The sequence below is a fragment of the Cebidichthys violaceus genome, unplaced genomic scaffold, assembly GCF_023349555.1.
Source record: "Cebidichthys violaceus isolate CVI_PGR_0920_01 unplaced genomic scaffold, fCebVio1.0.p SCAF_9, whole genome shotgun sequence".
NCBI classification, from domain to species: Eukaryota; Metazoa; Chordata; class Actinopteri; order Perciformes; family Stichaeidae; genus Cebidichthys; species Cebidichthys violaceus.
The window spans coordinates 13,259,983-13,281,602 of NW_027176975.1; the positions used below are offsets into that span (position 1 = coordinate 13,259,983).

The 21,620-nt window shown below is 41.8% G+C and overlaps 1 protein-coding gene across 1 annotated transcript; it reads right to left on the reverse strand.

The window, feature by feature from the left end:
• Window positions 1-15,558: 15,558 nt before the first annotated feature.
• On the reverse strand, window positions 15,559-21,399 carry fzd10 (frizzled class receptor 10). The gene has a single exon (XM_068703899.1). It carries the CDS (start codon window positions 20,716-20,718, stop codon window positions 18,967-18,969), a length of 1,752 nt encoding a protein of 583 aa, XP_068560000.1. The 5' UTR covers window positions 20,719-21,399; the 3' UTR covers window positions 15,559-18,966.
• Window positions 21,400-21,620: the final 221 nt, after the last annotated feature.

The window sequence follows — 21,620 nt, forward strand, 5'->3', positions numbered from 1 at the left end:
AAAAAACTTTTATCGAACACCTTTTTAGTTTCAATACTGCATTATAATCGATTACAAGGTCAGTTATTCTGAATTCATCCAATAGAGACGTTAGTGAAAGGTTGCTGAATTAATTAATCAGAAACGCCTATGGAACTACTTTTTTAAGCGCAGTGGTCCGTTTAAACTAGTGCTGTTGTGTGTGTGTGTGTGTGTGTGTGTGTGTGTGTGTGTGTGTGTGTGTGTGTGTGTGTGTGTGTGTGTGTGTGTGTGTGTGTGTGTGTGTGTGTGTGTGCATGTTTTTTTTAACAGTGAGATCTCAGTGGTGACCACTAGATGTCAGCAAAGCCCAACGTACAGTATATTAAGTTTACAGACTCGGGCTGTCTGGGTTACCAACACGTCTCTGATGAAACTCAGGGCTCTAATACGCATAACTGTTGGTGTTTTATAAGTGACGGTTGATTTAACCTTTTACTGAATGAATTGGCCTGAAGGGGGCATGTAGGTAAGGCCTCCATGGATTCCGGTTCAGGGTATGAATGAAAAGAAAGTATAACCATGATTTTTGTCAGTATTGACTGACAGACCAAGTTTGATTGACTGTAGTATGAAGTACTGAGACGTTCTATGATGATGACTTATTAAGACATGACTTTCTCCATGATGAAAAATGGTCGATTCAGAGATGTAAGTGTTAAGAATGCTTTTACAAAGTAAAAAGTAAAGCTATTATTTCATCCCAAACTTTTCCTCTCTTCTCCACATTCCACTAATTGAAGCTGAACTTAAACTCCTCTGAGGGCATTTTTAGGAAGGTGTACTCAAGTCTTTCATGTCTGAGATCTAAGAATGATTACCGATTCAGACCTGATGGACCAGTCTGGGAGGATCTGCTTGAAGAAAGCTGAGGGGAGATGAAGAAAAAGGCAGGGACATAAGTGTCATCAGGCCTGATTGTTGCGTGAAAAGGGAAAGTAAGTCACACTGAGAGCCACATAAAATGCATAAATCCACTAGACCTACAAGCATCTGACCAGATCCAATTCAACATTACACACACAGTACTATTTGTAGTCAAATGCTGAATAATATGAAGTGTACACAAATGGCCCATTGCTATAAAAGCCATGATTAAAAACCCCAAAAATATTTTGTTCTTCAAAAACCATGCCATCTCTTAAAAAACAACAACAAAGGCCATTGAAAAAGAGTCTGAATGAAACAATAAGACGAAAATGTGGCCAGGGAAAAGGGGACTGCAAGCTGAGCAGTGTGAGGCTGAGAAAGGTGCACCCTGCCGGGGACGTTGATGAATGCGCTTCAGGCTTCAAGCTCGCCCTGCAGCCCCCAGCGCTGTGGATTCCACGCTCACGCTAATCATGCTTCTGTGAGATTCTATGGCCCAAAGCTGATGAAACGAAACATGCAACACAGTTAGCATATCAAACTGGCTGCACGTTCACAAACTACACACCCTTCATTCTTACATTATTATCATCACAACCAAGGACGGGACCATCACCATCCCTGTCAGGAACATGTTTCTGCGTTAATACACAGTATCTGTAGGCCTATGATATTCATATAGCATTCAACCTCACTTCCTGTGTCAAACGTTAAAAACAACATGATCAAGCTTTCGTTATACACAAATCACAGTGGTCCCCTTAAGCTTGAGCTCCTGATTGCAAAACCAGAACAAGAGGGGATTCTGAATATTAAGGATCTACCGTGCCATGATATCAGTAAGCGGGTTAGGAAAATTAGATTATTCGCTTGCCTGCCGTGGAACCTAATCTGCTCTGCATCAGTGTGCTCCTCCTTAAAAAGATGGAGGCACTGCATCACACACACACACACACACACACACACACACACACACACACACACACATGCACACAGTTGCACCATGGGTTTCTAAGCCCATGAAGAATAAGCAGTCAAATCAAGCATCCATATGTTAAATCTAAGACAAACTGGTGTTCTATTTATAATGGAGACAGAACACGGCACAACACGGTTAGGAATCTTGAACAGTAGGTATTGTCAAAATCACTGAGGTTCACTTCCAATAGCACTCCTCCATCAAAAGAGATCATAATTTCCAAGCAGTTTTTGAATGAAAAATGACTTAAGAGATGGTTTCCTTCCCCAAAACATTTCACAAAGCTTCTCTTACATTAATAGATGAAAACATTTGTTTCCATAAATAATTAATAAGCCATGAATTGTACTCTACATTAAATACCAAATAGACAAATGAATTATGTGTAACATTGCACTAAATGTGTGTTAACTATGAAGCTTGTGACAGCATGACAATCCTTTATGTCTCATATACTATCTGTCTGTTGATTAGTGGGAAACTTGTACTATTAAAAGCCAGTGGACAAACATTAAGTGATGCTAGATGCTTAAATAATAAGTCGTTTTCAAATTTCCATTGTATTAAGAGAATAAATCTGATGCAGCCAACAGATATGACAGACGACAACTGACTTATCTTGATGACAACTGAGTAAACTGCATCCGCTAAGGAAGATGCAGTTTATACACATCTGTCCCTAACACTAGCAAATGAGACAGCTATGAAAATAACCCTTGTAAATATGAAACCCAAATCATTAACTGTGTTCACACACTATCATCATCATAGCTTTCAAAATACAGAGCCCTTTTTTTCATAGACGATTGAAGCCCTTATCTACACTTCCTGCAAGCCAGAGCGTCAAGGACATATCCCATTCAGATTCCATTTATTTGGTTTCCTGTTTATTTGATAACAAAAACCTCTGGCTGGTGGCCTTGACTTGTTTGTACATTATTTGTGTATACAGATACACGAAATATGTGTCGAAAAAGGTTTGATTCAATAGGCAAGAATTTGTCCACTGACTAAAGTAAAGGTAGAAAGAAAACATTACAAAAGTAAATGACATCATTGTCAGTCATGTATCTGTTTGCTGAAAGATGAAGTAATGGCAACATTAAAGCATTTTTAAAATGTTGTGCTTGTGAATATGCGTGGTGTGTTCAAAGACTAGCCAGCCCAACCTTTTTCTTGGAGAAGCAGGGGGTAAAGACAGCAGGAGGAGGAGGAGGAGGAGGCCTGTGCTGACCATAGCAGAGTCCTGCAGAGGCAGAGCCCCCTCAGGAGCCAGCCACAGTGAGGATGCCATGTGATCTCTGAAAAGTCAACAAGGGTTGGTCCACAGCTGGGCTGCAGGAGAACAGAGAGCAGACACGTAGCAACACCCTCCCGCTGGGAGCAGTAGAGGAGACGGAGGACTTCCAGCATGCCTCTGAATCTACTGTAGAGTTTTCCCCTGAAACGTGAGTGGACAGCGGGGAGGAATCTGCCCCAGTGCAGTTTTCATCAATTCAGAAGCAATTCCTATTTTTAGCACTCATTTTAGTTTACATACATGGTTGGATTCTAACCCTGCATTTTAGATTCTTCGACAATAAATATCACACCGTCTCCGCCAAGCAAACTCCCAATCCATCTCCTGTGTGCCAAAGAGTTGCCGCACAATGGGAGCCCTGCAGATTTAATTTCCACAAAAGATTAAGTTGCCTTCTGCATCACTGAAACTTTCTTGGGGTTTGAAGTTGAAATCTCAGTGGTTATGCCCCTCTTTGTCCGAAGCATTGGTTTGAACAAAGGTGCAGTGAAGCATCAGCAGCAAAGAATCTAATAAGCACAATGTGGGAATAAAGCAGAGGGGAGTGAGCATCAAAGGCAGCCAGGCACAGCAGGACTGGCATCGGTCTGAACTCCCAACCTAGGACACTCAGCATGCTCTTCAGCAACCACCCCCTTTGGACCAGTCCTGGGCAGTAATTAAAACCATCATTCCCACTGCCTCTGTATCTCATTAGCCACAGGACCCCAGGCTTTCATCCTTGCTTGTCCAAAAATATCACAACTCCACACCAGCAAAGATGCACACACCCAAAACACACGTCTGTGACATATCTGAGCTAAACAGAGCATTATCGAACTGTCATCCAACTCCAAAGAACAGTGGGAGATCACACAAGCCTCTCTCTTCATGTCCACTGTAATTATTATTGCACCTAACAACAAAGATGATTTGGAGGGAAACTGTCACCCTGCTGTTGGTTGATTAAATCTACCTGTGCAGGAAACACAGAATAAATACATATATGAAAGAGTAACCAAGGAGAAACTGTGACACATTTGCTCTGCAGGGAACAAGGCGGAAAAAAAGAAAGCTTTGTATAATTTCGTTTTCAGCAGCAAACATCAACCACTATTTGTGACTAAAACCCATTAAAAATGAGGACAAACTGATATATTTGAAGCTCCTACGCTTTCGCTATCAAAGGGAGGATTTGAAGTAGGCGAGAATCGGTTGCAGTGGTCAGACTTTGGCTGTAGATAAAAAGAAACTCTTCTTCCCATGTTTAATTCAGTATGAGCCATGACTAACTCGTGTAATATACTAGGCCTCTGAAGTCAGTCGAAAGCTTCTTTGCTTGCTTTGTGTACTGCAGACAGAAATGAATGTGTCACTGTATTTTGACGGGTATGCAGGTCAGGGAAATACGTTTGGATAGGTTTATTTTATTCCCTGGTAGATCAGTTCCTTAGTTTAGCAGCAATGCAAATACTAAAACCTTAATCCACTGCATGATATTAACCTACTTGGAATTACTGCCAGTGCTTTTAAATGACAGCAAGAGAGCTAATGCAAAAGAGAGGCGCGCTATTGTGTTACTTTCAGGTAAACAGTAGCCTATCTTTCTTACAATGGCCAGTTCTGAAGTACATATACATGTTCAGTGTAGGGCTGCAACAACGAATCGATAAAATCAATAAAATTCGATTATTAAAAGAGTTGGCAACGAATTTCATTATCGATTCGTTATGTCGTGCGACTATTACGCCACTCTATAAGTCGTGGAGATGTTTGAGTATAAAAAAAAAAGTTGAGTTGAGCGCTGGTAGAGGAAAGACCATCGGAGAGACCTGTAACGTTGTTCTGAAACACACGGCGGAGGCAGGGAAATCAGTATGACCTAAGTCATCCAAGGTGTGGGAGCATTTCACACTAAATAAATCCAAAAAGTGTGTTAATTGCAAGATATGCAAAAGCGGCATGGCACGGCACGGGAGCACCACGGTGATGATTCAGCACCTAAAACGTAAACATGTTGGAGTCCTTGAGGAGGAGGAAGGGAGTTCAACAGCAGGATAAGTCACTACTGAATCCTACTTTTGTTGCGTTTTGAAGTGAGGAACGTAACGTCCCTCCAGTAGCTCTCCTGGTGCTGCTGTTTACTCGTTATCCAGCTTGACAAGCATGACAAGTTAGCGTTAGCTCGTTAATAACAGTAGTAAAGCAGGGGTGGTATAGTTTGCAAGACTAAAGACACGTTTTTATTCACTCGCCTTTTCCCCGCTGATTCATCGAAAAATAATCGACAGATTATTCGATTATTAAAATAATCTTTGGTTGCAGCCCTAATTCAGTGTATCATGTACCGCAAAGGCTAGTTCTGCGGAAACAGTGGAAGCATCTATTTCATGTTTTCATAAAGAAATTCCAACATATTGCTTATGCATTTTCTAAATTATTTCCTGATCCTCCATTGAAGGGTTGCAAAACAGTTGCAGTGCCAACATGCCCCACCCTAACACAAAGCAGGAGAAGTCTGTTCCGAAAGAGTTCTGTTACATCGCCCTCACAGACATGCCAACCACCCCTCCTCCTGCTGCACAAATGCGTGTGTGCATGTGTACTAGGCTATATGCACATGAAATGGAGTCTGCCCATTCTTTGGCTATGAGAAGCCTCTGATCTTTCAATGACACAAAGACTTGTGCAAGATGAGGATGAGCCTTCAACCTTTGTCAACATCCAGTCTGGATCCGCGGCTCTTTTAATAACAGCGGCGCATTGTTTATGTGAGTTTGCTCAAAAAGGCCCTGATGCCACAAAAACCATTATAGACCGAGTCCCTGTTTCGTCCTTAGTGCCATTATGAGTCAGTGGAAATTAAAACCCAACCACAAGCTGGTTCTCAGCCAAATTCAGCTAACTGACTCTCTCCCGCTCTGTTTCTTTGAGAAGCCTTTGATGTTAGCAGGGGGCTTTTGCACTTGCAGTGATGGTAACGAATGATACTTTAAGCGATTCTTTTTTATCCGGCGAGCTTAATGAAAGATTAATGGGTTTGATATTTTCCCTTGTTTATATTTTATTCAAAAAGTAAGCCATGGTCCTTGGAACCTGTTAAAAGCTTCTTGGTAATGATTTTATGGATCAGTGGAAGTCCTATTATAGTCTTTGGCTCTAGATGCAATGAGGAGTGTTGATTGTCTTCTTAGCAACATTATCTTTACATGTAAAGCATTGACCTTGAGTGCCGCGCTTACATCTTTGTCTGATATGGATGAAGCAAACTGCAGCCGCAGCAGAGATATGTTCATTTCCATATGTCCTAATTCGGTTGGCTGCAGACTCCACATTTCACTCTATTTCACAGCTCAAAGGATGAAAGGATTCAGACTCAGTGGATTTTGTCGTGACAGTCTATGGACGTTACTTGTTGAACAGAAAGGTAATGGGTGATTTGATCATATAGAAGCTGACTACCAATCAGAAAAGATTGCTTGTCCTATTCCAGGCGTCTCAGTTGAGCTGATACCATGTCTTTAATAACGGCTGACTGTATTTTGTATATTGTTGATGGTAACTACTGATAAACATCTAATATCAGGCAAATTTAAATATTATAAGCCAAAACAACTCATGCTGTAGGGTCAGGTTTAAGTAGTCCATGAATGAGAAATAGTTTGTGACCTACTGTATGCTTCTATACTTCACGATCACATTTAGAGCTTGTAAGATTTCTTCTTTTTTTCAAAAGATCCTGAAAAGTCTTTTCCCTATGGAAAGCATGAGGAGATCAAGATCAAAGACTTCCTCTAAAAGTATTTTTAATGCACTGTATTCGTCTGATCAAGCAATTTTTGCTGCTTTTATTGGATGTATTCAGAAGAGGTCTTTTCAATTGTGAATCCAATGAGGATCATGCACCAGTGCTCTTTACATGAATGAAAGTGAATTTTTTTTTTAAATAATATAATATGTAAAAAAAGTCTTTATTCAAAGTTTCTTTTTTTTTCTTTAAAGGGTCACTCCACTGATTTTACTTATGAAGTTCAGTTGTCCTCCCAAGGAAAAAAAGAGCATCAGACATTTTGCTGTAGACAGACTCTCTGGAGCAAAGACGGAAGTAGTGTCACATCGATAGAGAGCAAGTCCAGAGGGTGGAGGTGGGGGTGGATGGTTGTTAACACAGGACACTGCTGTTTGTTTTCCGTTGCCTAATCAACGTGGATTTCTTTTTAGCATGGCCGCAGTTAATCCCTAGCCATAACCATGTGGTTATTATTGTAACCATGCTGATGAAAGTCCCCTAACCTTCATGAAATAGTCATTTTAGCCCAAACCACAACGTTTCCATAAACCTAACCAAGTCGTTCTTTTGCCTAAACCTAACCAAACCATAAAGGCCTGCAGAATTTTTGACCACAAACATTACACGTTGGTTTCACACTATTCCACTGATCAACAGGTGGCGACGCTGGTAACAAGAGAGATATGCTGCAATGAGCCAGTAAAGACTTTTTAATTATTTATTGATTTATTATTCATCAAATGTATTGATTATTACCTGATTCTGATTCAATTTAATCATATTAGTTATTACATTTAAATGATATTAAAATATAATTGACATGGCAGCTTTATGCAGAATTAAATATACATTTATAATATCTTACCATACTGGAACACAGCATATCATGTACTTCATTTCTCTCCTAAAGACGTTGGTCCTCCAAAAATATGAGAGAAGTAAAATCCTAAAATAAAAATATCTGGTCTACTGTGACGCTTGTTGTGACAGATTTAGTTGAGAATCTAAAATTTCCCCTCGGAGGGAGATGAAAACACGGAGAGTGCCATAGATCCACATCAGCAGTCGTAACCATTATTTCCTGTGGTCTGGCGCTTACTGTTTTAATGTGTACAGCATGAAGGAGTGTGTTGTAATCAGGAACCCACAGGACCAGCAAAGGACCCACTATAGTCCGACTGCCACAGCCGCAGGAAGGATGTGAACCCTTAGAGACAGACTGCAAGTGTGTGTTTGTGTTTGACTGTGTGGGAGTGCCGAGTGAAAGAAAAAAGAATGAAAGTAAAAGAAGGGAATAGGGGGTTGGGGGTCGGGCAGAGCATTTAGGAGGGAACAGTATGTATCTGAGTGTCAGGGCCTCTTCTGGCCCTGAGGCTACAGTAGTCCCTCTCTCTTTACTTTCTCTGCCTATCTCTCCCTCTCTCCAACCTAGTGCTCTGTGATTTATGCCTATAACCTCTGTAATTACAGGGCCACCCGCAGCAGCCGTCGGGTTCAGATAGGGTAAAGCACAGGCATGCCCCATCACCTGAGAGCAACGACTCACCAGCTCTACAGTTAAATACAGCTGCAATTTTCTCTTCAGCCTAATCTCCTTGACATTGGCGCTAGGAACATATTTGTGTGACAACAAGACACTGTGCCAGACATCAGTCAATTGTTTTCCATTAGAAGACACAGTAAGGTTATGAAGACCGTATGCTCTGCAAGGGAGTCAGATTAATTTCTGTTGATTGATTTTTGCTCTTATCAGTGAGCTTTACTTGGCCATTTTAGTGTGTGCCATTACCAAACTGACTTGTGTAAGGATACAATAGTAGCTGAAAGTATTAATGCACATGACACCAGCTCACTTGTAACTGGAGCAACAGTCCTTCACTCCAGCTGTGGGATGAAATATAATTGGCGGTTACTTGGTGACCTGCAGCTTGGATTTGCCACCTGACTTGACATATACTTCGATATAAAACATCCTTTCAGCTCCCACAACAGAGAGGAAACATATCTGTTGCCATGTGTTTTGGGAAGGGAAGCCCTTGGATTTTCAGAGATTGCACTTCTTTGCACTGTATATGTATGGGGATGTCCATGACACACCAGGCATTGTCAGTGGACAGAAAGCTCTCTTTGGCAGCCCCCTCGGTGAAGCAGCACGATAGAAAGTCAGAGAAAGAGAAAAAGAGGAAGAAAGAGAGAATGTGCCCACATGAGTGTGACATAGTGCTGCCGGACTGATTTGCTCACCATGACAACCGTTCAGAGGGGGGGGTAGACCTAGCTTTTTGGCCCGGCACAATACGGAGAGGCACAGCTGTCTTAACCTCAGTGACATCCCTGTTGTCAGCGGGTCAAATCCTTGAATATCAATGAACTGACTCAGTGCCCCTTGCAGTGGTCCTCAAAAGTGTCTGACTCACATAAGAAGCTCTTGCTGTCCTCTTTGACCTCTCCTGACCTGCTTCCAGCCTCTTGCCACATTCAGACCAGAAAGATTGATTCCACAGGGTTAAACAACACTTAAACTGCGCACATGCATTCTTGCTTCCAGTTTAAAGTCAGCCCAGTTCATTTTTGTCTGCTAGAGGAGTGATTCCCAACCACCTTCTTTAACTGCCAGGGGGGGTATGTGGAAAGATTAATGAGAAGCTCAGCTAATAAAAAAAAAAAAAATGAATTCAGATTTAATTAAAGAATGTGATTCTAATCTTTAGTACATTTATGGTCACAATACTAACAACTAAACTCGCTACAGGAGGCTGACTGGACAAACCTCTTTACCGACTTTGTCCAAATAGTCAGCAAAGTAATGGACACATGGTTTAAATAGTTAGTTAAGACAGGATACACATTTGAAATTATTAGCTAAAAGTAATGGATAAACAGTTGAAATAATTGAAGAGTGCAAACTTGACACGATGGACCCTGTGAGGACGACCCGCTCCCTATGTAGATATGAAGGGCTCATTTAGACTATGAAGTGGCCGTATTCACTTGTGACATCATCCATTGGTTTGTGGACTGATGTTTGAAATTTGAGTTCGGCATTTTGGCCTTTGCCATTTTGGGTTTTTTTTGCCACCAGAAGGGACACAAGAAGTTGGAGCTAAATACAATCCAACACTGATTTTTAGGAGACCTCTATGGTCACAATCAACTTTCATGAAGTGAAAACACACACTGACAGGGTTTAAGTTCTAAGACAAAAACACAAACAGGCCGCCTGTCCATCACAGTCCATCCACGTAGAAAGCTCATTCTAAGGTTACAAAAACACAACTATTCTTAGTTTCAGGTGATTATACACTGATGAAAACATGGCTTCTGCCAATTGATTCCCCTAAATTCTACACACTGGATTGTTAACATCCTTTTTAAAATCAATTAAAATGAACACATTTGAAACATCAGGTCAGCGAAGCGGTACTGGATCGGGATCCATCTGATTGGGATGAGAGGGTATGTCAGATTAAAAGGGTTGGGAAATACTGTGTTAGAAACACTTTTTTTTTATAGCAGACACAGTAAACAATGTAATTCACACTAATAAAACACATTTCTCGATCACATAAGCACTCCTAGTACAGGCCGCAACCGGAGCAACATTCCTACAGCAGCACCACCCATCAATTCAATACCCAGCTACATTGAGTCACGCGTTTCCTGCCTAATAGAACATTTTGTTGTCTGACGGCTGAACTGCTCCTTTCTCTCCTTTGAAGCGCAGGAGAACAGAGGCTTGTCTTCATGTTGTTATGTGAATCTTGCCATGTTGGTTCAAAGTGTTGTCCATGACCGAAGGCAATGATCAAACAGAGAGCTAAATTTAGTTTTGCATTTCCATGTCGACCATTCTTGCTTCTGATACACTGTGGACATCCACAAGCATACTATGCAGGTGTTGTGGTGTAACTATATGGACACATAGTTTGCATGCTTTTGTGGAACAGCCTTTACCAAAGAGTGCGATGGCATGCCTTTGGCTTGGGCCTCCCTTGTACTTAAGACAGCTGTAAATGCTGGCTCTGCTCACATCTGTTCTTTAATCTTTTGAAAACTTTCAGAACCCATTGTAACTAAAAATACATTTTATTCAAGTGTTGATGAGTTTACAGATATAAACAAACCTCAAGTTGTCTCAAGTCTCACATTAAAAGCTCAGGAAATAAATTTCAGTGTAAAAAAAGCCTCAAAGCCAATAAGTCATTATGTAAACAAAGACAGTGGTGGTGCAACAGTGTTTCAAATGGGTTGTCAAACTGCAATCATAGATTGGCCCTTCAAGTGGGCCGTTATTTTCCACTCAGGCCAGATAAGTGGGTCCTGACCCCTTCTCTGTGTAGATTAGCCGCTGCTGCCATCACTCCCATTACTATTATCAGGTCCAGACAATCTGGCCCGCCACCAGTGCCCAGGAAACTGAGATTCTTCTGCCATGCTATAGCTTGATTACTCAAAGGAACATGTGCACTGCTATCAGATACAGTCGCAAAACCCAACAATAAAGTCGTTTATCATCTTCTCAACTGTTCCTCGATACTTACCCCAAATTGCTTCCAGTCCTGTCACTGCATAAAGCAAGCTGGGAGCAAAATGGGACATTGTCTTGGACCGCTGTAGACGGACACATGTTATGTGTTGTGCCTGCCCATTCCTATTAACTTGATGCCTCTGAAGAAAAAGAAATACTCTGCAAGCTGCAATGATTTTTGCCATACCGAAGAGAATGTGGTAGTAAAAACACAAACAAGCCGATAAACAGTCTGTTTTTGTTACCTTGTGGGAGTAGTAGCATTATAAAATGCAGAATTTAACTGCACAACAGCTGCTAGTATAGACAACAAGGTCAGTAATGCCTGTAATCCGTTATCCATGTGGAATTAACCACTGGTAGTCGATCAGTAATCAAGGCTGTTTTTGTTTGTCACATTGTGACTGCTAAGACCTAATCAAGTAGCGAACGCAGGTGTCTGCGTTATTGTTTTTAAAGGTCTACGTTTCCACCCGTCCACACTACAAGGCAACCCCGGTGTTTTCAAACTAACGCAGCGTCTGTAGCATTTTTAAACCCCTCCATTTTTGGGGGTTTAAAACTCTGGAGTACTGTGGACGCTAGGCGCAAATATAGCAAAAAATATAGTTTAATAGTTTTAAAATGGAAACGTAACGTGCATGTAGCCTAAGCTAAGATAACCAGCTGCAGCTTCATATTCACCCAACAAACAACAAGAGTGGTATCGATCTTCTCATCTAACTATAAAAGGAAATAAGCATATTTCCCAAAATGTCAAACTATTAACCAATAGAACATGATGCACATGTTTTCTACCGTCACAATGACGGATAAGCAAAATTCAACTCAACACTTTTCAGAGCACCCATGCACTGCAACGTGACTGAGAAGGCAATGGCTTGTGTGGTTATAAGGATGTGAACAGTCTGGTGTCAGCTGGAAGCAAGGTTTTCGCCATGGTGATTTAGCAGCAGACTCTAATCTGTCACCTTCCTAATCCACACTGCAAAGAGCTGTGATCATTCTTAAACACAGCAGCAGCATTGTAGGAGTGAGGGGGCGACTTTCTTTTGATGGTGGACATTCTCAAACAGAAACCCCCACACATTCACAACAGACACACAAACAATCTTGTTTGTGGTGATGCTTATGTTTTATTAATTCAGATGCAATGATTCCCATAAAGCACTAAGATGTATATAACTGCATGTATGTGTCAGTGCATTGTGTACATGTGTGTACTACTGTGTATAACACCCGCACTTGTTTGTAATATGGAATTGGCGTTTTTCTACGATGTTATGAAGGCAGTGACAGGATTGCTGGTAGAGTGGAGAGAGTGAGCACAACAGGAGACTGTCTACATGTGTATATCTTTTTGAGTGTGTGAGTTTACAGACAGTATAGGAGCCATAGAGGGAAAGACAGAGGGAGAGGGATGATGATGAATCTGGCAGGGCTCATGAACACCGCTGGGAGAAAATGCCTGTGGTTCAAAGACACTCTCTGCAAACTTAACAAAGAAAGATGGCACAGAGGGGGAGAACATGAAAGGAAACTACACAATCAGCTGTCACATAAACTTGGAGAAAACATCCCTGCCCTGCTGGCAGAATATACTGTATTCAGACATTTGACTATTTTTACATAAACTCAGTGCGGTGGACAGCAATAACACAATAACACTACTACTACTACCACAACTACCCATTTAATAATAAAATACTCTTCAGGTACTCTCGTAAACTCTCAAAAACTGTCTGTGTCTGAATGTCTTTTTTTTAATCAACCCTAACACACTTGCTAAAATGACAAGGCAACCTTTGCTGGCAGGCAATATACATCAACATTGCAATATAAATTATCCCATAATATGACGATTAATGACTACTTATAAACTATTTACTTAAGTAGTCTAAGTTACAGTTGTTATATACGAAACCCAGACCCTTGACCACGTCCTGCTGATGCACATTTGCAACACAACAAGTGGTAATTTGACATTACTAATGTGTTTCATATGTGTATAATATACGTCTATTTGTCTTTTGACGTTTAGCTTAAATTAAGGTTGTTCAAGGTTGTAAAGTGAAAGTTTAGTAGACGTCTAGTCTTAGCCTTCGTCACAATATGAGTAAACAAAATATGTGTTTATGACAAAAAAATACTGTAAATGCAGAGGTGTGCAGTGCTTTTGTTAAATATTTACTGGTATTGCATTTTTAAAATATGAAATAAGGTTTTTAAAGTTTGGTCTAAAATCTGGCTATATATGCCAATAAATCAGAGAAGCAGAGAGTTAGATGTTAGTTAGATCGGTACACGCTCATTTCTGGAGAGTGGTATGAATCTCATCTAACTCTCTGCAAGAAAGCGATTGACCATATATCCAAAAAATGTTTAACTATTTCTTTGGGCATTAAAACTGGAGATTTTATTCTGTATAGTTATTTCACCATCTCGTTTTGTAAGGTAGTAGAACAACAAGTATTATGAAGTGAATTTACATGCTGATGCTGCCTGAACTAAGATTGAATCTTGATGAGATTTTGCGGTCTGATATGGTCTGAAATCTGCTAAGAAAATCCCCTTGCACCTGTTATGCCTTTTCCATATGTTTCACAGTATGCATGCACTGCATTTCAGCGTACAGTAGTTTCCCATAGAGGTGTCACTTCTGTTAAACAAATGTGATTGTAATTGTGAATTTGGTTCTGAAAATATCTTTAAGGAATAACCACCAATTTTAGTTTTTCTCATCTCTTATTTAGTTTGCCAGCTGTCAGTGTGCCTGCTTTTACGTGCATCAAAACCTCACAAGCCAAAATCTCTGAGAGAGTCAGGCTTAGGGGAGGAGGCTAGCATACAAAGAACAATGTCTGAAAAGTAGAAGGAGTTGCCACGCTCTTGTCTGTCTGATGTTGCATTCAGCCTAACTCGTCCTCTGAGGAAGTGCGTCGCTGCCCTGCTTGTATGCAGGGGGAGTGTCTGTTTGCACAGGTCTCCGTCAGTTAACATTAATCTGCCTGATCTCCACCTCAAAGTCACTCACTTCTCCACATGCAAATAAACATATTCAGTCCTCTTTCAAACCAAAGCCACTATCAAACACTTGTTTGATCAGCAGAGGGCCTGCGAGGCAGTTCATTATGCATTTGAAAAAAGTGCCCTGCCCCCGCCTTGCAGGGAGAAAACTCATTGTTGCCAGTTTTCATGTAATTACTCTCACCTTCAGCAGTGGCTGGGAACAACTGCCTCCACAGCAGACTGACGTGTGTGTGTCTGTGAGCTGGTTGCATGGTTTGTTACTGCAGATTGGGATTTACTGTACTCTTACATTGCCCTAGATTCTTTGCTATAGATCAGTTCAGAACATGAAGCCCACCCACACCTCCTTCAACCATAATCCTCAGAATTTGGGGGTTTATGTGCCAGAATAATTTGAGGGATGAAAGGTTTTCATTGCATTCTCTGATAACACTTTGGTCTGTGAAACTTGCAGCTCTTTCTCCTCCTTCAATAACCCTCTTACTCTAAGTTACTTCTTCAGCAGGAAAACAAAGCTGTTATCTTTCTATCTATCTTTCTTCTCTGGTGCAACCAAAGGAGGGAGAACTCACCAAAAGGTGACAGATTTACATTTGCAGCAGCTGTCTAATAAGAGAAAGAAGTGCCAAGAATCAGTATGGGTCTGGCGCATTAGGAGCATACATGTTGGAAGGAACCCGCCCACCCTCGAGCACCAGCCAAATTCCTTTGTGTGTTATGTGTTGTGTGTGTGCGTCATGTACGAGTCTATGACATTGAGAGGCTAAGCACTGCTCTCCAAACAGACAGGTCTGAACTAGTAAACAGGTGCTGCTGGAGCAGCTGAGGATGAGGACATGGGGCGTCACCACAAAGCCAGATCAAAGAGGAGCTGCCTCAGCCGCCAATCATCCCAGCAACTTGATTTATGTCACTGTGTCAGAGAACTTTATGACTGTTTGCAAAAGCAGCAGACAAAGTTATGATACGCTGGTTCCGAAACAACAGCACCTCGTATACAATAAGATGGCATAGAGAAGAAGGTGAAGTCATTTATTGATACAGAAGCATATAGTTTTATCGTTTTGACTGGTGAAGATGTTTCCTTGCCGCTTTCCCTCTGAACTGGAATCAGCCTTTGACATGCAGAGGAGTCACTTTAACTTGATGCTTGTAATGCTGCTCGGTTCCACAAAGACACTTTACATCAGCTCAATTACAGAGTATGAAAAGCTGAAAATCCTGGCTCGCTGGCAAAGCAGTCAGTTTAAATTAAATCAAGTAATTATCAAAGGTTTGATGCCGTTTCAACAACACCGATCACAAGCAGCAGCTCCTTTTTGTCAATAAATCCTAAACCAACGCAGACACTGCTACCTCCTGCACGGCGCAGGAGTAAAAATGAGAGGCATGAGTGTGGGGTGACAGCATTTGTGCTGATGAGTTTGGATATATACTGGTCTGAGATTCATCAGCCTTAGTCACATGGTTATACGGGATTCCCCGCTTTCTCAAATAAAACTTGTCATCACAAGGAGCAACATTTAATGTTTCATTCTGCTGAGAGATGCTCCTGGTTTGAGAACCTGTGATCTACTGTTATAAGATCTATACTTTTAAAGGCCTAAATCCAGCAATACATACAGTTGAGCCCCCCCACCCTCCAAAAAAAAAAAAAAGAAAAAAACTTTCTTGCCAGCAATACTTTGCCCTTGCTCTGAGCAGTATTTTTTTCCTTTGAAGAGAGGAGAAGAAGAGAAGTGAAGCCTGCTTGGCTGAAGAAGCCCTGGAGGGGGGTGGTAACTGTCATTTATATTTACAGCCTTCCCAGACACCTCAGGGGCTGTTATCCAGGTGGCCTCTGTTGAAGCTCTCTGAAGCACTCACACCTTTTTTGCAACTCAGAGTATCAATAGACACTGGCTGACTTTGATTCAGCCACATAGAGGTTGAGTCATGTGCTTTTGACTGTTAAACGGGTTGGGTTGACGCTGGAACTTGAATGCCCTCCGGGATAAAGCATTACTACATTTCTGAAACTTTATTAAACCGGAGAGGACTCTCTACCACAGGTTTTAAACTCTTAAAAGTGAGGCAGATAAAGTAGAAAAGGTCTTGTACTCCAAAACTAAATTTTTACAAATATGTATGAGCATACATATGTGGTTCTGTCTTAACATACATGTAGCCAATGACTTCATGCATCCATGTTCTCCCGTTGCATTGACAGCACTGTCAAGTCAAAAACAATTTCTGTGGCTTGAAGTCAAGACTAGACTTGTGGCTCTCAAAGCATGTAGCTTTAAATTGTTGACAGCGTAAGGATCGTTTAACACCAAAGACCTCAGGATACCAAACAGTGTATTCAGTTTGCTTATGCTTTAGAAAGCCGCTTCAGTCAATATGTAGCTACTTCAAATCCAGGCCAGATGTGTCTATAGAAATGTCACTATGCCTTGCTGATAAGAAGAGCGGAGATGTTAGATATTTTGTATTTTGGGTTTGCAGCGATCTTCTTTTCAAAGTCCAACCCTTCAAACGATCTAATCCTGTCCTGAATGAGAGCTGGATTATTGTATAACCCCTTCATTGATACGCACCGACACATGCAACACAGCGAGAGAGAGAGAGAGAAAGAGAGAGAGAGAGAGAGAAAGAGAGAGAGAGAGAGAGAGAGAGAGAGAGAGAGAGAGAGAGAGAGAGAGAGAGAGAGAGAGAAAGGCAGAGAGTGGACTAAAATAAAGTTGTATATCCACTTCAGCTGAGATGAAAAACGATACAAAGGGTTCGATAAGCATCCGGCTTAGAGAATGTAAAGGATATTAAAACAAAATCATTAACAGGTTATCAAAACCCTCATGTTAACCACAGAATTGGCATTGGATATTTTGGTAGAAAAAACAAACAAACTGTGGAGATGTTAATTTGTCCTTTGGATGACGCCACCACTTTCACTTTTCATTCGTATGAATATTGGCTGAAATCTTCATTTATCCTGTAAATGTAATACTGTATCACGCTGTTACAATGAGTTTTCTCATCAAACACATATGTATTCTAATTGCAAAAGCCCCTATACAAAATCTGTGTTATAAAGTGTGATTTTACATGAGATTTTATATTAAAAATGAACTCACTAAATCTAAAACTATATGCACAAGTGACTTTGTTGCTTGAACATAAACAGAAAATTAAAAGTCATGGACAATCCCTTCTCTTTTCCTTTAAGTTGTCTTTGATGCCGCTACCGAGGGACAAACATTTATGTCGCTTTGTTTCCTTATGGATATTTAAAAACAAGAATAGAAATGTCGCTATTAATGCTTCCTGTGTGTGTTGACTTTAGCACCAACATGTCAAACATGGTTACATCCCTTGTTATAAGTAAAAGATCATGTTTTTTTTCCATTACAAGAGTGTATGTATAACATTTATGAGCTAATCCTAATGGGTCATAAAACCAATCAGTTATTACTATAGTAAAAATGTCTCTTTTGGCCGTGCAAACTATGCTGTTTCAGTCCATGCAATTTAAAGCTATTCCGTTTGACAAATGTATCGTTAGAATCCAGCTCTGACATATCACATTCACAAATTAAGGTGAATGATTTGGATTTTTGTTAAGTGACTCCTACCAACCGAACAGCGTACAGCAAGAACACAAGTGCTGCAACAGTAAAAAAACAAACACAAGCTTAATGCGGTCATATGCGAATGAAGACTCACTCCAGCAGAGGGAATAACAACACAGTTGCAACACACCATTTCGGCTTAGCAAACATTTAAAACTAGAACGTTTTATTAATTTTTCTATAAAAGTCTTTTTTAGAAATATATACAAATGTTTCCTTGTGCTATAAAACAGCAAAGAAAAAAAAATGAAAACTCAACTGCGTGTACAAATAAGTTTTCAATAACAAGTGTTTTTTGTAATTTATGGCATGGATTTTCCTCAGAAATTATGGGCAGTTTGGAAGGTCTTGAGCTCTTTTCAACAGCTGCTCTCACTCCAGTTCAAACATATATGGTACTGCCTTTACTTCCATTAAAAAGCCTCCAAACACAACACTCATCACTATGACCGTTTGCCTCCATTGTCTGTGGGGTCCTTTCATTGTCTGGAATCTGTCACTAACAGTACAGGTGTTTTTGTTTTTTTTTGCCTGTAAAGGAAAACATCTATTGCACATTATTCAAGTGACCCCGTGGCACATCCAAATGGTTTATTCCACTCTTTTTGTGTGAGGCAATGGGATTTTTTTTCTCTACCAAGTTCCTCAGTAGGATAAGTGAATACAGGAGTAGCAGATTTTTTTTTTCCCAAACAAAGGCAGATTTTGTTGAATGAGATGGCTCAAGACACAAAAAAGCCATGTCAACGCAGTTTGCATAAATAAAACATGAACCTTTCTTTTGATGGCACACTGATTACAAAGTCTCATTTAGGTAAGGGCTTTACAAGTATTTTTGGGGTTTATACAAAAAGAGCCAGCTCATACACATGTTGGAGGGGGCCGTGTAGGCTCATACTTAGTACTGTGCCCTTTGAGAGATGGGTGAGGTTTGATGTAAGGCCTGCTGCTGGTGAACACACTGGCAGCCTTCCTCCTTGTCCTCTTCTTTAGCTTCCTGCTAAACACGTTCTGCCACGACTGCAGTGTCTTTGAGGTCCAGATCCACATGCCGCTAGTGATGCCCACTACCAGCAGCATGAAGATCTTCACCATGAAAATCTCAACCGCGGGTATGGAAGTCTTCATGGCGCACTCGTCTGACTCCGGCCCGCTGCTGTCCATACACTTCTGCTCCCTGGCCACAATGCGCCAGTAGTCCATGTTGAGCCTCTCGTAGAAATAGCAGGCGATGACGCAGGTGGCCGGGACAGTGTAGAGCACGGAGAAGACCCCGATGCGAACCATCAACTTCTCAAGCTTGTCTGTGTTCTCTCCCTCCGTTTTCATGATCTTACGGATGTGGAAGAGGGCCACAAAGCCAGACAGCAGGAATGAAGTGCCAATAATAAGGTAGCAGGAGAGAGGAATCAGCACAAAGCCCGTGAGAGCTTTGACGTCCATGCTGCCCACATAGCAGACGCCCGTCAGTTCATCTCCTGCGACCTTCCTCATCACCAGGATCATGATGGTCTTCACAGCCGGGATGGCCCACGCTGCCAGGTGGAAGTAGCTGCTGTTGGCCTCGATGGCCTCATGACCCCACTTCTTCCCTGCAGCCAGAAACCATGTGAGGGTCAGGATAACCCACCAGAGGGAGCTGGCCATGCCAAAATAATACAGGATGAGGAAGACAATTGTGCAGCCGGTGCTCTCCAGACCCTCCTGGATAATATACTGAACCCCATTGTCTCGGTCACAGGCTATTCTGTCAGCTCCCACAAAAAGTCGGATGAGGTAGCCCACAGAGTAAACACAGTAAGACATAGAGAGGAAGATGATCGGCCTCTCTGGGTATTTGAATCGCTGTGGGTCTATGAGGAAAGTGAGCACGGTGAAGGCGCTGGAGACAAAGCAGAGGATGGACCAGATGGCTATCCACACCAGAGAGAACTGCTTGTCTCCCTGACTCCAGTATACGTCCACTTTGGGGTAGCACTTAGGGGCACAGGACTCACTCTTCTCTACAAAGTGGAACTTGCCAGGATTGCTGCATGTCTGCTTGCTGCCGCTGTCCTTAAGGTGCAGGTCCTGCCCGCTCAGAGGCCGCTGTGGCCTGAAATCTGGAGGCTGGGTGTGGGAGACTTTGGGAGGCTCATCTGAGCCGTTGTTGGGCGCCTCCATGCAAAGGTTGTTTGGGTCGTTTTTGGTCGGCAGCCGGGAGCAGTCCAGAGAGTCAGGCCAGGGAAAGTTAAATTGCTCCAAGATGGGCGAGCATTTCAGCTTGACCTGCTCGCACATAACTCTACACGCAGGTATGGGGTTTGAAACCTGCTCCGTGCACATGGGAGCATACAGTGAACACAGGAAAAATTTGAGATGACTGTGGCATCCAAACTGTATCAGCGTCGCAAACTCCTGCAGCTTTATTGCTGCCTCTTTTTGGTCATCGTGGCCCATAAGATTTGGCATCCGTGTCATGTTGTAGCCAATGTCTTTACACTGGGGGATGTTGATGTGTTGACATCTCCCCTCTCCTGACCAGTCAGAGTCTATTGAGCTAATGGCTGAGCCCCCACCACCCCAAAGGACCAGTAGCACATAGATGAGGCTCAGTTTAACAGTTGAAGGCATTCTCCTTCTTTTGATTTAAAAAAAATTAAATAAAAAAATAGGCCAAATGTTCACCACTATAACACAACACACAAGTTCATTTCATTAAAAAGTCAGAGATGAAACCTGGCTGGTGTTTGTGTGTCAGATCAATGTGGGGAAAAAAAACAACTTACTGAACTATCTGCTGCATGACCATCGTTTCCTCATGTTAGATTTGTAGAGTTTAATAAAAACATAAATCCCGCAGTGGTCCGAAAATGTTTTCTCGTTGGAAGTCGCGTGCGTTCAGGTCCATGCTTTCAAGCGCTCAGTTTGTAGTCTCGGAGCTACTTGTTCGGTCTATTGCACGAAGCCTATCGGTCTACTGTTGTGCGTAAAAGTGAACGGTAATGTGTTCCTATTTGTTCCCTACTCGTTCACAAAACACTCACTCATCCGTCCTCACGTATCGTGTCACTTTTCCCGGAGTATTTATCCGTGTGGCACTGCGATTTCAGTCCTCGTGCAACAACTTGGGAAAACAACAAAAATAATTGTCCTCTAGTCCTTTAAGCGGCGGGGATGGCTGCTCACAAGGCACCGGAAACAATGAACCAGTCGGCAATATAAGTGAGATAAATATCCTCGTTGATAATAATGACTGTGTCCCTTAAAATGCAGGCTTATGCTCCTCCCGTAAGCAGGCAGTTGATGTGTTTGGTGGCAGCGCTCGTCTGAGCTGGTCGGAGCCTCCGTCCCGGTCTAACCTGCCAAAAGATCCGCCTTCAAAGACAGCTACTTTGCATAAGAAAGATGACACTGACACGCGGATTATTTTCAAATCGTGCGGAACAGCTTGTTCATTACAGCAGTTTCAAAGGCTCGGAGCGAACTTCCTTCTCTCTGTTTGTTTGTGCTCAAACGCGAACTTCGACTACAAC

Bases quoted from the DNA above. Each gene is read 5' to 3' on its own strand.
- fzd10 (XM_068703899.1), bottom strand. From the start codon at position 20,718: ATGCCTTCAACTGTTAAACTGAGCCTCATCTATGTGCTACTGGTCCTT.